Below are 15,680 nucleotides of genomic sequence, written 5' to 3' on the forward strand. Positions count from 1 at the left end.
GATCCAAACCCATCAAGGCCCTCTAGGTATTGTTGGTGAGACCCCAATACAAGCAGCTCTTTTTTTCTTATATTGTTTTGGGGTCACACCTGGTGATGCTAAGGAATTACTCTTGGTGGGGATCAAGGAATCCTATGGGATACCAGGGATTGAACCCAGGTTGGCTGTGTGCAAAGCAAGTGCCCTTCCCGCTGTACTATCCTCTGGCCCAAAAGCTCCATAACTTGGACCTGAGCTTTAGTTTGTTAGATCTAGTTGGCCAAGCATTGCAGGGAGTAGCCTCTGAGATCTCCTAAACCCTGGTTGGGAAGTCCCACAAAATGATATAAAACATTTTCATGTGGGGCCGGAGAGATAGATGAGGTAAGACATTTGCCTTGCGTGCAGGTCGGTGGTTTGAATCCTAGCATCCTATATGGTCCCCTGAGCTTGCCAGGAGTGATTTCTGAGCGTAGATCCAGGAGTAACCTTTGAGTTTTCGGGCGGAGAGATAGCACAGCAGTGTTTGCCTTGCAAGCAGCCGATCCAGAACCAAAGGTGGTTGGTTCGAATTCCAGTGTCCCATATGGTCCCCTGTGCCTGCCAGGAGCTATTTCTGAGCAGACAGCCAGGAGTAACACCCCTGAGCACCGCTGGGTGTGGCCCAAAAACCAAAACCATAAAAAAAAAAAAAGAAAGGCACTTGCCTTGCACAGGGCTGACACAGGACAGACCTCGGTTTGATGATTTGATCCCCGGTGTCCCATATGGTCCCCCAAGTCAGGAGCGATTTCTGAGCAATAGCCAGGAGTAACCCTGGTGTCACCGGGTGTGGCCCCCAAAAAAATGTTTTCGTACATAGTATATGGATAAAGACTCTATGGTGGGAGTATGTGTATTGGAATCTATATCCCCAAGGAGGCACCAGTGTATGGAAAATTCCAAGCATTTATCAAAGTAGTGAGATTCAGGACAGCAAGATAGTACAGTCAGTATGGTGCTCACCTTGCATGTAGCTAGATGGATTTGATCCCTGGTCCCCCATAGGATCCTCTGAGTTTCTTCAAAATGCAGAGCCAAGAGTAAGCCTCGAGTGAGCACCCCTGAACAAAACAAAACAAAAAAGGAAAGAGGAATGTTTAATCTCAAGGCTGCTGAGAGACAGGAATATCAGGGGAAAGGTGGGTGAGATAGCTGAGGCTGGAGCAAGCATGTTGGGGTCTTGAGTTCATCACTGGGTATGTACCCGTTCATCCTTGAATCCTAGCACGAATGCAAGTGGCCATTTAACTATCACTGGGAGTGGACCCCAGAACCTGTGAGCACTGCTTGGGAGGCCCTGTCCCAAAAATTTATCCCAGAAAGGCCAGAAGATGAGTTCTGACTGTCACAGAAGCCTTGTTGCATTGTGTTTTTGTTTGTTTGTTTGTTTGTTTGTTTTTTGGGGGGGTTGTTTTGTTTTGGGTCAAACTCAGCAGCACTCAGGGGTTACTCCTGACTCTACGCTCAGAAATCGCTCCTGGCAGGCACGGGGGACCATATGGGATGCCGGGATTTGAACCACCGTCCTTCTGCATGCAAGGCGAACACCCTTGCCTCCATGCTATCTCTCTGGCCCCGCCTTGTTGCATTGTTTCCTCCCTTTCTGAGCCACTCATGAGAAAACAGGGAATCAATGACCCCCTGCAGTATCCCACCAGTTGAACTGTGTCAGTGCAACACTGGAGGGTAAATGAGGGAGGTCGGAGAGATTTGGGGTTCTGCATGGTCCCAGCCATGAACAGTGGGACAGGACGGCTCCTGATTGGCAGGTGAGACTGCAGACACTCTCCTGGCCCTGCGCTACTGTAAGGACCGTGGGGCCCTCACCGTGGGTGTTACCAATACAGTGGGCAGCTCCATCTCTCGAGAGACTGACTGCGGCGTCCACATCAATGCAGGGCCTGAAGTGGGCGTGGCCAGCACCAAGGTATCAAACCAGTACCTCCCAAGGGTCGGGGGCCGGGAGGCAGAGCCCAGGGTGGACCACACTTCCTTCGAGGGCCCCCTCCTGTCCTGGCTGGGGAGGTGGGGCTGAGAAGAGCGTGGCCAGCACCATGGGCTCCTAGAGTGTTTACAGGTCTTAGTAGGACCACTTGCTTACCAGAGAGGACCCCATTGGGAAATGTCAAGCATGCGGTGGACCAAGCGTCCTGACTGATTCCCCAATGGGTCCCACTTCCATATCCACATTTCATGCCAGTGCCTCTGCTTTCCTGCCCACAGGCCTATACGAGTCAGTTCATCTCTCTCGTGATGTTCGGGCTGATGATGTCTGAAGATCGGATTTCACTACAAAGTAGAAGGCAGGAGATCATCCAGGGGCTGAAATCTTTACCTGGTATGTTGGTCTTGTGTATCCTGAGGATCATGGTCAGCTGTGCTGGGGAGAGGAGCAGGGCTTCAGTGCTGGGATTCAGGGCTGGCACCTGCAATCCTGGGCTCCACCCACTGAACCATATTTGTTCATAGGTGTGGTCCATATACCTGTCCATACAAATCTGCTGTTTCATTTGGGGCTTGGTTTCTGACCTCTTGAATTCTTTTGTGTGGCCCAAAAAGCAAAAACGAAACCAAAAATATCCAGAAGACAAAAATCCAAATCCCAATTCCCAGCAAACCCTTGCTCCACCATTTGAGCTCTTTTCTCTCAAATACGAGCCAAACACCTGTTTGCTTCAGTTTGGATTTGATTTGGTTTTGGTTTGGTCACTGGGGCCTCACTCAGAATATTCCTGGTTTTGCTCACGAGTGACCCCTCGTGATGCTTAAGGCACTCTGCACCCTAAGAGATAACCTAGAGATAAGGCTTCTGCCTTCCAAGCAGAAGGATGGTGGTTCGAATCCCGGCATCCCATATGGTCCCCTGTGCCTGCCAGGAGCGATTTCTGAGCGTCAAGCCAGGAGTAACCCCTGAGCGCTGCCTGGTGTGACCCAAAAAACAAATAAAAAAAGAAAAATGCTTAAATGGTGCTTGGCAATGCTGGGGATCAAACCAGGGTTTTAGCATTGTGCTCTCCCCTTTGGAGAATTTCTCTGGCTTATGTAAATGCATGTAGGTGGCCAAGTGTATGGGTAGTTATATGGGGTTATATGGGCACCAAAGGATGTAAGTTTTCCTGGCTGGATTGTGGCTAATGGCTCTCCTGCTGTGCATTCCTCTTAGAGCTGATCAAGGAAGTACTGGCGCTGGATGAAAAGATCCATGACCTGGCCCTGGAGCTGTACACGCAGAGATCACTTCTGGTCATGGGCCGTGGCTACAATTATGCCACATGCCTAGAGGGAGCCCTGGTGAGCCCCCTGCTTCATCCTCCACCTCACTGGCTTATAGTGCAGGCCGAAAGGTAGTGGGAGGATGGAAACAGGAGACCCCCTGGACCTAGAATTCAAAGCACTGTGCTGTAGAAATGAAAGAAGGTCCTTATTATCTAGTTGTTGTAATCCAACTACGTGAAACTCCAGAACTGGTGCTATAACCCTGGGACAGAGAGGTGGAGTTTCCAGTTTCCTGAAGAAAAGAGGGGACATGACTCTCTCCCCCTGTGCATCTCTGCCCAGTATTGCATAATTTTACCCAGGATTATTAGTCCTGGAACTGCTCAGGGACCACCGGGATGCTGGGAATCAAATCCTGGTTGGCTTCATGCAAGGCAAGAGCCCTCTCTCTCTGCTGTAGTATATCTCTAGCCCCCAATATACGGTGTCTTTACCCACTGACCACCTGCTTTTTATGGACTAGAAAGCTCAGCCCAAGTTAAATGAGGGAATGTCACAGATGTGGTCACCTTCTCTGACCCCCAGGAATCCCCTGTTCTCTCCCAGAATCAGCAACCTGTTCTTCCCTGTCACCCCATCTGAAACACAAGGGACATCAGAGACATTTTCACTAGGATCTGGGCAGGGGAGAATTTCTCCAGCTTCCACCACTTCACATAGATATCTTGTCTCCCAGGGCTAGAGAAATAGGACAGGGTTAAAAAAAAAAAGTGTCCTGTTTCATCCCCATCACCACATAGTACCTTGAGCATAGCTAGGGGTGACCTCAGCACAGAACCAGGAAGATTTATCTCCTGAACACTGTCAGTTTGGCCTCCAAATGAGCGTTCCTGACCCCAGGACTAATAAGGGCCAAAGAGTGCATGCAGGTTTAGCGTCCCCCCTCTTTGTTTTGGGGCCACACCCAGCAGTGCTTAGGGGTTATTCCTGTCTGAAATTAACCCTGGAAGTACTCAGGGAACCATATGGGATGCTGGGAAGCAACCCTAGTAGACAGCATGCAAGGCAAGTGCCCTCCACTATACTAATGCCCCGGCCACCACCACCCTTTTTAGCTCACTACTGGCTGGGATGGGAGTGAGCGATCATGATGAAAGATAGTCATTCATCTTTTCCACCGATGGATCTGTGCAGCCATTGAAAGATGGGACTTAGTCTCCAAGTGGGTCTGTGGGAGTGGGGAAGAAAGAAGCTTTGATTTCCATGGCTGGCTTAAATCAATGGCCCTTCTGTAGTTCCTGGGGAGGGGCACTCCAGCTGTTTGGGGCATCCAGTGGGATTTGGGAACTCTAGGCCCATGATAACATCTGCTCAGGGATGCAAATCTGTAGATTCTGGAAAGGGGAGAGAGAAATGCTTCTCGATGCAGTGGGCTGAGCAGTAGTTAAATGGAATCTGGACTGTGTCCAGAATCAGAGAGTAAATAAATAGTAGTTAGTATAAAACTTTGCTGGATTAGGGGAGCTCTGGAAGGTCTCATGGACCTGATATTGGGGTCATCCAGACATAGAAGAACCCAGAGCGAAATTGCCCAGCTCCTACAACCAGCCCCTCCCCCTCTCACTGGCACTCAGGTCATGCCTTAAGTCAATGTGTTGTGCCAGTATCCAGAGGTATCCTTGTTCCCCAGGATTCCTCTGTCCTGGCTCCCACCACCTCCTCTCTGGCCCATCTACACCTGACTCTTTTCTTATTCTCCCTCAATCCCATTTTGCCTTTTTCCCAGAAAATCAAAGAGATCACCTACATGCACTCAGAAGGAATCTTGGCTGGCGAACTGAAGCATGGGCCACTGGCTCTCATCGACAGGCAGATGCCTGTGATAATGGTGATCATGAAGGACCCCTGCTTTGCCAAGTGCCAGAATGCCCTGCAGCAGATTACGGCCCGTCAGGTGAGGCCTGGCAACTGGTTAGATGGGACTCCAAGCCTGCCTGCCTGCCTTATTCCTGTATTCTGGATGATAAAGGAGCATGATTGCCCACAACATTGTTAAAAGATGTGTACCTTCCCAAAGGGAACATCAAGGCCATGACAAATCCTCAGGGACTCAAGTCTTCCTGTCCAAATTGCTGAAAACTACTTGTGATCCAGCCTGGATCACTCCAGGCTCCTTCCCTCCAATTCTGAGCTTAATCACACAGCTTTAGGTCAGACTGTTTAATTCCTTTTGGAAGGAAACACCCAGAGCTCAGAATCACTTCTGGAAGGTCTCAAGGACCATATAAATACTATATAGAATAGATATTGTTCCCTGTTCAGCCGCGTGCAAGGCAAGTGACCTATCTACTGTATCTCTCCAATCCCATTGCTGTTTCATTTCTTTTATTAATCTAGGGGCTTCTAAGTCTCTCATACTTTTAGGGGGTAGTTTGGAATAGATACTATATCTAACTGTGATGGGGGCTACTCCTGGTTTTGATTGGGGTCATTCCCAGAGATGCTGAGGGAAAACTTACAGAATAACCTACATTCAGTGATACCCTGTGGTATCTCAGGTTTAGTCATTTGCTAATGTTTCTAAAGCCTATGAAACCCTATACATTCCTTTGTTGCTTAGCTATGAATGTAATGCTAAAGGGTCTGGAGAGATAGGCCAGTGGACAGGGAGCTCACTTTGATGGCAGCTGGCCCAGGTTTGAACCATATGGCATCCCATATGGTCCCTGAAGCCCACCTAGTGACCCCATAATCCAGAGCCAAGAGTGAGTCCTGAGCACCACCAAAAAAATAAAAACCAAACTAACAATAAAAAAGTAAGCTGGAGTGATAGTTCAGTGGGTAGTTAACCCTTGAGCAGTGTCGAGTTGCCTCGCCCCTAGGTGTCACTTAAGTGATTCATGAGTGTTAACCTCAGTGCAAGTGCAAGGGGAATTTCTAGGGCTAGGGGATGCTCCATGGTAGTCTAGAAAGGTCCCATGCAAGTGAGAGGCTGCAAACCTAATCTCCAGTGCCACCCAAGTGCCAAGGCCATTTTACCCCGAGGAGTGAGGTGGAGGGGACGCACTGGAACCTGCTTTAACCTCGTCTCATTCAAGAGAAGTTTGTAAACACAATTGCAAACCATTGAGATGACTCAAAGGAGTGGAACACAATTTTTGCCTACATGCGGTTCAGGTTTGGTCGTCCTCAACCTTGTCTGGGAGCAAACCCAGACCCAGGAGTAGCTGAGGACCATTTAGTGTTGCCCTCAAACCAAATTTTTGCTTCATCTTTGTGGGGGCACCTAGAAATGCTCAGGGGTCTCTTCTGAGTATGCACTCAGGAATCACTCCTGGCGGTACTCGAAGGACCATGTGGGATGGTCTCTGGTCTGTCATATGCAAGGCAAATGCCCTTCCCAATGTACTATCGCTCTTGCCCCTCTTGCTTCATTTTCTTTCCTAAAAGCTTCAGGGTGGTTTGAGGAAGAGATGTTGACCTTCATCAAAAGACAGCAGTTGGTGCCAGTTGGTACCGCAATTAAGGTACTTGCCTTGTATGTACCTGTCCCGAGTTCTATCCCCAGCACATCATAGGGTCCCTGGAGCCACAAAGCCACTGGCCCTTCTTCCTGCTCTCTGCTCCTGATGCTGCCCAATCTCCCATGCATGTCTGGCTCCTTCCAGCCTCTGAGCTTAGCATTGGTTGTTTCCTCTGTCCCTATTGTTTTTCCTACCCAGAGAGTTCAATATCTGATCTTTCCAGACTTCACCATTGCTCACCCTGGTGGTAGTTCTCTGCAATGCAGAGTACAGAGTAGAGTTTACTCCTTTTGGTTTGTTTGTTTGTTTGTTTGTTTGGCAGCGCTCTGCTCCAAACTCTGGGGGCTGCTTTGCCCTGGTGGGTCACAGATGGGCACCTGTGGTTGTGGAGGTTGGGGATCACACCACTGAGAAGAAACTCCCGGAGCTCATGTTACTCAGTTGTGCTTCAGTGATTGTTAACCTTGCCACAGTGTGGAGCTTCCTGAAACCCATTCTGCATTTTGTTCGGGCTCTCTGCTGCAGGGGCGCCCAATTATACTGTGCTCTCGCGATGACACGGAAAGTTCCAAGTTTGCCTACAAGACCATCGAGCTGCCACATACCGTGGACTGCCTGCAAGGCATCCTGAGTGTAATCCCGCTGCAGCTTCTCTCCTTTCACCTGGCCGTCCTCCGGGGCTATGATGTACGGTCAGAAAATCATATAGAAATGGGTACTCATGGGCTGGAGTAATAGCACAGTGATAGGGTGAACACAGCCGACTCAGCACAGGCCTGGGTTCGATTCCTGGCATCCCATATGGTCCCCCAAGCCTGCCAAGAGCAATTTCTGAGTGTAGAGCCAGGAATAACTCCTGAGTGTTACCAAGGTATGGCCCAAAAACAAACAAACAAACAAAAACTGGGTACCCAATGACTAAAGTATATGCCTTATATGTGCAGGGTGCTGAATTTCAAAAGTCTGTGAAAGTACTGCAGACCACTATAATAATACATTAAAAATTTAATTGTTGGGGGACCGGAGCGGTGGCGCAGGCAGTAGGGTGTTTGCCTTTCACATGCTAACCTAGGATGGACTGTGGTTCAATCCCCCAGTGTCCCAAGCCAGGAGTGATTTCTGAGCACATAAGCAGGAGTAACCCTGAGCATCACTGGGTATGCCCCCCCCCCTCCAAAAAAAAAGATAGTTTTGGGCCACATACCCAGGTCTGTCTGTTCCTGGCTTTGCACTCAGGAATCACTCCTGCTTAGGGGATGCTTGGGGAATCATATAGGATACTGAAATTGAACTCGTCAGCTGCATGCAAGAGCATGCTTTAGCCTCAGGTTGCCAGGAACCTTTTTCTAGGTCCTTGGAGCCCTACATAGCCCAGAACCGACCCATTCTTCTCTCTCCAGGTTGACTTCCCCCGGAATCTGGCCAAGTCTGTTACGGTGGAATGAAAACAGCAGGTTGCCTTTGGACCTGCTCAGGCCTCCTCACGGGAATTTCCAAGCAGAGAGCCCGGCCTTCTGCCTTCTCTGAGCAATCAGAGCTGAGCTTTGCCTTCCAGCCGCCATGTGCCTTACAGCCAAGTGCTTTGCTTTACAGAAGAACCTGTTTCTCCCAAGTGCACAAAGGAGAAAGGGGATTATTGTTTACACAGGGGACCAGAACTGATTTATTCTGTGTTTTTCCCCCCTTTCTTCCCACTGCCATATAATAGGGAAAACCAACACAGCCCTCTTTGGCACAACCAAAGAGGATTTTGGTTTTGGTTTTTGAGCCACAGTCAATGATGCTCAGAATTTACTCCTGGCTCTGCACTCAATGATTCCTGGCATTGCTCAGGAAAGCCTATGTGGTACTGGGAATGTGCCAGGCAAGCATCTTACCTCCTGTACTCTCTCCTCAGCTCCTGTGAAACTTTCTGGAAACCAACATGAGCTAGCTCTGAAAGACAAAATATTTATAAGGACAATTGTATAGCCTTTAAGTTATTTTTCTATTTTTGAGTTTCTGTGGCCAAGACAATGCCCAGAATATGCACCCTCTGATTAGCAAGTACCCTGCGGGCAAAGGGGGACATTGATTCATCTCAGACTGAGCACAATTTCAGTCCCTCATACTCCCACTCTTCCTCCCCAAGTTGTCCTCTGAGGGTTGAAGGATGCCTCTCCAGGAGTTTCTCTGTGAAATTCAAGCTACTTCAGTCATTTCATCTTGGTTAATATCCCTTCCATGGGACTGTACAGCGACACTGCTAGAAGTGATCTCAAAGCACAGAGCTATAAATAAAATCCCTTCCGTTCTCCTCACACTTCCTCCTTTCTAAGCCCAGAAAGTAGGGTTGGTTATTTGGGGAGGAGGTACCCCACCTGTTTCTCATAAGGAAAACAGTTGGAAACACACCAGGCAAGACTTTCTTAGTAGGGTACACTGACCCCTAACCTTCTATTTAAAGCTGCACCAAGTGCTACGCAATTTTAAAACAATAAAGTCTTTGTTGTATTTATTTGGGGGCCTTGTATGTTAGTTTTTGTCTCCAGTTTGAAGCGAGGATTGCAGTTTTGGGGGTCCCTACCAGATTATTTTCACAGTGGAAAAACAGAAAAGTAGAGAAATATACTCATCTTGGGAAGGAGAAACTATCATTCCACCAGATAGTCTCATTTATTATACTCTAGACCAGTGTGATTGGGCCAGCGTGATGGTTCAGCATGTAAGGCAGGATTGTATGGAGTTCCAGGGATCACACTGTGTTGTGTTGGTCATGAGTAAGGCAAGTGTCCTGCCCACTATACTACCACTCGGCTCCCTGAGATTATTCACACCTTGAATATGCCTCCCTTTCCTAGTACTCTAATATCTGACTCCTAGGAGTTCTTCCTTTCTCTGCCCAATTTGGACCTTGGAAACCACTAATTCTTTTTTTTTTTTTTTTAATGGGTGGTGAGAAGGGAGGATTTGGGATTATACTCATTGCTGCCCAGAAGCTATTCCTGGCTCAGATAAAAGTCAAAATCTGTCCTGCGTTCCAACCATTGTAGCATTTTTCAAACTACTCAGATGTCCTGAGTTTCATCAGTTAGATATGACCCCAAAACAAAAACAAAAATTTTGGCTCTAGAGAGATAGCTGGCACCTCAGAGTCCTCACTCCACTCCCTCCCACACACACACACACACCAGGAATGATCCCTGAGCTCAGAACCAGAATTAAGTCCTGAGCACTACAGGGTATGATCTAATTTCTCCCTCCCAAAAATCCAACCCCTGTGGGGCTGGTGAGATAGCACAGCGGTAGGGTGCTTGCCTTGCACACAGCTGATTTGAACAGAGGTGGTTCGAATCCCGGCATCCTATATGGTCCCCTATGTCTGCCAGGAGCGACTTCTAAGCGCAGGGCCAGGAGTAACTCCTGAGCGCTGTCAGGTGTGACAGCCCCCCCCCCCCAATCCAACTTTTGTGACCAAGATGTTCAGTGGCTTTGGGGGTGGGTGGGAGCACACCCGGCGGCACTCATGAATTACTTCTGGCTCTGCACTCAGAAGTTACTCCAAGCAGGCTCCGGGGACCATATGGGATGCCCGTTATCGAACCTGACTTAGCTGCAAGCAAGACACGCCCTACCTGCTGTACTATAATAGCGCTCTAAGATAGAATATCTTATGGGACTGGGGACTCGCAGGACCCTTTCATGACCTATCATCATTCATTCCTCTTCTGGGGCTCACCTCCTAGTCTGCCCTGAAGTCATCCCCCAGTTCTACCACCACTCTCCATGCCACCTGCACCCTTCCAAGACTCCCCATCTGCAAGTCCCACTCTACCTGCCCCCATAATTTGGAGTGTTCCCTGGGGACACTGGGGTCCACTCATTCTGTGGCTGCCCCTCCACAATCCTCCCTCGAGGCCCCCCCCCCCTTGGGTACCTAGGAACCCTCCTAGGTTTCACTTCCCGGCTTCACTTTCAGCTACGCTCAGCCAAAGGGATCCGGCCAGGCCATCCTACTGGGGTGCTGACACCCTCTCCCAGGCCTAGCACAGAACCTCACAGGGCCACCTGGTTAGGTACCAAAGGCACCACCACTAAGCCATCAGTGGCAAAGGACCAGCCCTGATCTCGAACACAGCGAAGCGGCCCGTCTAGCCGCACCCCGTCTTCTGCGGACGCCCGTCTGCCATTGGCCACGTCTCGGGCCCCGTCCCCGGCTCCGGCCTCCCCCTAAGGCCGAACGCTAGGAGCAAGGGGCCGCCCAGGCCCTGCCTTCCAGACTTCGGATCCCGGCTACGAGGCCACGCACGAGCCTCGCCGCGGCTCCCCGAGACCTTCAGCCCTCGTCGGCCTGGCCGCGGCCCGCTGCACCTGCAGCGCGGGACGAGACGGACCGGACCAGGTCGGGGCGGGCAGAGCCGCGCCAGGCCCGGGAGGCCGAGCACGGCCCTTCCCCCGCCCGAGCCGCGTAGCCCCGCCCCTAGGGCCCGCCCACGCCGCGTTCCGCAATGTGATTGGCCGAGCCGCAGGCTGGCCGCGCTCTGATTGGCCGGCGCGGGGGTCGGTCAAGGGGTGGGGCCGGCGCGGCGGCGGCAGCGGCGGCGGCGGCGGAGCGGGCCGGAAGGGTCGCAGCGCCCGGCGGGCCGTCACACCCACTGCGGCGGCGGCTGCGCGGGGCGGCGCGGGGCGCGGACTCCCGGGCTTCGTCGTCCCTGCGGCCGCCCTCATCACCCCTGGCGCGGTGGCGGGGTGTGAGTAAGGTGAGCTCGGCCGCGGCTAGCTAGGCCCGGCGGAACTGCTGAGCCGGGCGGCGGGAGGGCCGCGGCGGCGGGTGCGGGGCGCCGGGCACTGCCGCACGGCCCTGCGGTCTGGAGGGCTCTGGAGGGCGCGACCCCCTCTGCGTTTGCGGGGTGCCCAGCCGCACGTTCCGCAGGGGGACCGACCCCTTGTGCCACCACCACCCCGAGCTTGCACCTGGAGGCTCTAGCGACCGCTGTCTCTTTGCACAAACTGAGCGGTACTGCACCCGAACCCCTGTCCCACCTCTGCCCAGCACCCCATTTTCCTCCTCCTGCTTTCATTGTTTCCCTCCACCGTTTACTCTCGGTGTCAAACCATTCCGCTTATTAATACCTAATAGTATTTTTGGGTTTTGTTTTTTTTTTGCTAGCGATCCCCCCCTTTTTTCTCCCCCACCTGGATGTAGGGCTATATTTGCAAACAGATAGTTGTGCGTTGCTCACCACCACGGTTTTCTCTTGGGAAGCATTCAACACTGCCATTTGTTGATCGACTAAATTTGACCACCTATCCCAGATTCTGCTCTTTTGCTAGCTCAGGAGCAGATGGAAGCAGATTGATTCTCTTTGGGGACCGTGATGCCCCTCTGCCCTTGACCCCTTTAGCGGGTCTGGGCCACTTAACAGCCTTTGAGATGCTTTTAATAACAGCACACACAGCCAGGAGACTTTCCTGACATCTGCATTGTTATTTGGGTCAGGCTTTTCTGTAGGGATCCTGGGGAAGTCAAGGTGGGAGTCATGGGGTCCATTCCAGAGAGCCCCGGGCACTAGAAAAGTTGGCCTTACTGGGACAAGTGGAGCTTGCGAGGGGACCAGATGTTTAGGGGCCGGAGAGATAGCATGGAGGTAAGGCGTTTGCCTTTCATGCAGAAGGACGATGGCTCGAATCCCGGCATCCCATATGGTCCCCTGTGCCTGCCAGGGGCGATTTCTGAGCATGGAGCCAGGAGTAATCCTTGAGCATTGCCTGGTGTGACCCAAAAAAAAAAATAAAAAGATCCAGATGTTTACCCAGCAGGCCTTGAGAAGGGTCAGAGTGGGTAGATACCCCTGTGGGTTCTATCCTCAGCATCTCAGGTGGTCCCCTGAGAATTTACAGGCATGATTCCTGAGCAAAGAGCCTGGAGGAAGCCCTGAGCTCTTCCAAGTATGGCTGTCCCTCCCAAAAAAGAAGAGGGGGAAGTGGGGCAGAGCAGAACCACTAAGGACAGGAAAGGTGGCCCTTCTGGACTGGTAGGGAACCTGATGGGGTCCTAGAACCTGTAGTAGCAAATGCCCTTCTCACTGTGCTGTTGCTCCAGCCCCAGAGACCCATCTTGACTACAGGAAGCTGCTGTCTGCCACCCTGTGGGCAACCAAAAGGGAAACATGGATTTCTTTTATTTAGGGGGACTAGGTTTGGGCCACAATCAGGTGTGCTCAGGCCTGACGGGCCTGGGAACCATATGTGGCACAAGGCAAATGCTCTGCCCTCTGTATACTCCAGCCCCAGAAACTGCTCTATTTTGGCCTCCACACTGAAGGATCTTACAGGTTCTGGGGATTCTTGAAGATTCTTGTAGGTTTGGCAGTAAAGTCTCTCATTTTGGTTTGAATATACATTTCACTTCCCCTATGGCTCATAAAGGGGCATTTTCCCCTTTTTTGGTCAGGGTGGAAATTTGCGCTATGCCCAGCTATAGTTGAGTTCACTCCTGGGGTTCAGGGGACTGATGAGATGCTGGGTGGGCAGTGTTTAAGGCAAGAGCTTTAGGTCATTTTCCTACCAAGTAATTTTTTTTTGGTGGTTTTTTTTTGGGGGGGGCCACAACCGAGTACACTCAGGGGTTACTCTTTGCAATGCCCTCAGAAATAGCTCCTGGCTTGGGGGACTATCTGGGACACCTGGGGATTGAACCATGGTCCATTCTAGGTTAGCGCTTGCAAGGCAGATACCTCACTGCTAGCACCACCACTCTGACCCCCTTACCAAGTGATTTAAGAGGTTCCTGATGAAAGAGAAATTAAAATTCATAAAACCCCTGGGCCCAGAGAGATAGCACAGCGGCGTTTGCCATGCAAGCAGCCGATCCAGGACCAAAGGTGGTTGGTTCGAATCCCGGTGTCCCATATGGTCCCCCGTGCCTGCCAGGAGCTATTTCTGAGCAGACAGCCAGGAGTAACCCCTGAGCACTACTGGGTATGACCCAAAAACAAAAAAACAAAAAAAAAAACAAAAAAAAATTTCATAAAACCCCAAGCAGAGGGGCTGGAGAGATAGCATGGAGGTAAGACTTTTACCTTGCATGCAGAAGGATGGTGGTTCGAATCCCGGCATCTCCGAGCCTGCCAGAAGCGATTTCTGAACATAGAGCCAGGAGTACTCCCTGAGTGCTGCCGGGTATGACCAAAAAAAAAAAAAAAAAAAAAAAAAAAAAACCAAGCAGAGGAATAATAGAGCAGGTAAAGCGTTTACCTTGCACATGGCCAACTTGGGACAGACCCATCCATGTTCAATCCCCGGCATCCTAGATGGTCTCCTGAGCCTGCCAGGAATGATTTCTGAGTACAGAGCCAGAAGTAACCCCTGAACACTGCTGAGTGTGGTCCAAAATAAACAAACAAAAAAAGGGACTCAAGCGATGGCATAGTGGAAAAGGCATTTGCTTTGCATGCGGCCGACCTAGGTTTGATCTCTGTCATGTCATATGGTCCTAAGCCTGCCAGTAGTAACTTTTGAGCACAGAGCCAGTTGTGGCCCAAAAACCAACCAAACAAACAAAAAAATAATAATAAAATAAAAGCCTCAGAAGAATAGAACAGTAGAAAAGACACTTGGCATGTACCTGGCTGACCTGCATTCAACTCCTGGCATCCTGTATGACCCCCTGAGCACCTCCAGAAGTAATGATTCCTGAGTGCAGAGCCAGGAGTAAGCCCTGAGCACTGCTGAGTGTGGCTCTCACCAAAAATTCTTAGGAAACAAAAAAGGCAAAAAAGCCAAGAAGGACCGGAGAGATAGCATGGAGGTAGGGTGTTTGCCTTGCATGCAGCAGGACAGTGGTTCGAATCCCAGCATCCCATATGGTCCCTCGAGCCTGCCAGGAGCAACACCTGAGCACTGCCGGGTATGACCCAAAAACAAAACCAAAACAAAACGAGCCAGAAGAGCTGATAAATATCTTTGGAGCCTGACTGGAACCAAGGAAGGAGAAAGGAGGGGTATTTTGCATCCTTTTCTCAATTATCTGTGCGAACTTTTATTTGGGGGTGGACATGGGAGCTGTTTCCCAACTTGCTTAGGGCCTCTTCCCAACTCTGCCCAGGAGTGATCCCAGGGAGTGCTCAGGGTACCTTATGTGGTGCCAGGTATGGAACCCATATCATTTGCAAGGCAAGCTCCTTAACCCCTGTGCACATTCCTATGCCCCCTAAATTCTGTCTCTTTTTATTCCTCAGCTTTATTTTTCTTTGTTTTCTTTTTCGGGCCACACTCAGCCATGCTAAGGAATTCTTTGTGGCAGTGCTCAGGGAATCCTCAGAGGCTGGGATGCATCCCGTGTTAGCTCTGTGCAAGGCAAGTGCCTTCCCTGCTGTACTATCACTTTGACCCAAATATTTTTTCCCAAATACTCATAAACTTTCTAAAAGACAAGAACTTCGTTGGGTCCAAGGGTGTCACTGAAGGAGAAGGCCCTGAATTTCATACTATAAGCTCTGCCTGGCACCAAACTCTAGCATTCTACCTTCCCTCCCTATCCCTCCACTCCCTGCCACCACTGGGGTGTTGCCACATTTGAAAAAAAAAGATAAGGGCTCTCAAATGATGGGGCCCCGAGCAGTAGTAGAGTGGGGCACTTGGCTTATACACAACTGATCAGTTTTATTTTTAGGTACCCTATAGGATCTCCTGAGCCCCTCCATGAGTTATTCCTGAGTTAACACCATGAGTTATACACAAAGCTAGTAGTGAACCCTGAGCGCAGAGCCAGGAGTGACTTTTTTTTTGTTATTAATTTTTGTTTGTTTGTTTTTGGGCCACACCCAGTGGCACTCGGGTTGATCTTGGCAGGCTCGGGGGAATCATATGGGATGCTGGAGTTTGAACCCGGGTTCTTCCCAGGCCATCAATGTGAAAGGCAAGAGCCCTACCACTGGA

General features: G+C 50.5%; 2 protein-coding genes across 2 annotated transcripts in view; one reads left to right on the top strand and one right to left on the bottom strand.

The window, feature by feature from the left end:
* The window catches only part of GFPT2 (glutamine-fructose-6-phosphate transaminase 2), a 37,168-nt gene extending 28,380 nt beyond the window's left edge, over positions 1 to 8,788 (top strand). The window contains exons 14-19 of the mRNA XM_049778348.1: positions 1,791 to 1,948; positions 2,245 to 2,359; positions 3,185 to 3,312; positions 5,024 to 5,191; positions 7,287 to 7,448; positions 8,162 to 8,788. Coding sequence (XP_049634305.1) covers positions 1,791 to 1,948; positions 2,245 to 2,359; positions 3,185 to 3,312; positions 5,024 to 5,191; positions 7,287 to 7,448; positions 8,162 to 8,206 — 776 coding nt within the window. The 3' untranslated portion in view covers positions 8,207 to 8,788. The remainder of the gene's footprint in view (positions 1 to 1,790; positions 1,949 to 2,244; positions 2,360 to 3,184; positions 3,313 to 5,023; positions 5,192 to 7,286; positions 7,449 to 8,161) is intronic.
* The window catches only part of SQSTM1 (sequestosome 1), a 479,040-nt gene that overhangs the window by 274,359 nt on the left and 189,001 nt on the right, over positions 1 to 15,680 (bottom strand). The gene's annotated exons all lie outside the window — the stretch shown is intronic.

The sequence above is a fragment of the Suncus etruscus genome, chromosome 8 (assembly GCF_024139225.1).
Source record: "Suncus etruscus isolate mSunEtr1 chromosome 8, mSunEtr1.pri.cur, whole genome shotgun sequence".
NCBI lineage: Eukaryota > Metazoa > Chordata > Mammalia > Eulipotyphla > Soricidae > Suncus > Suncus etruscus.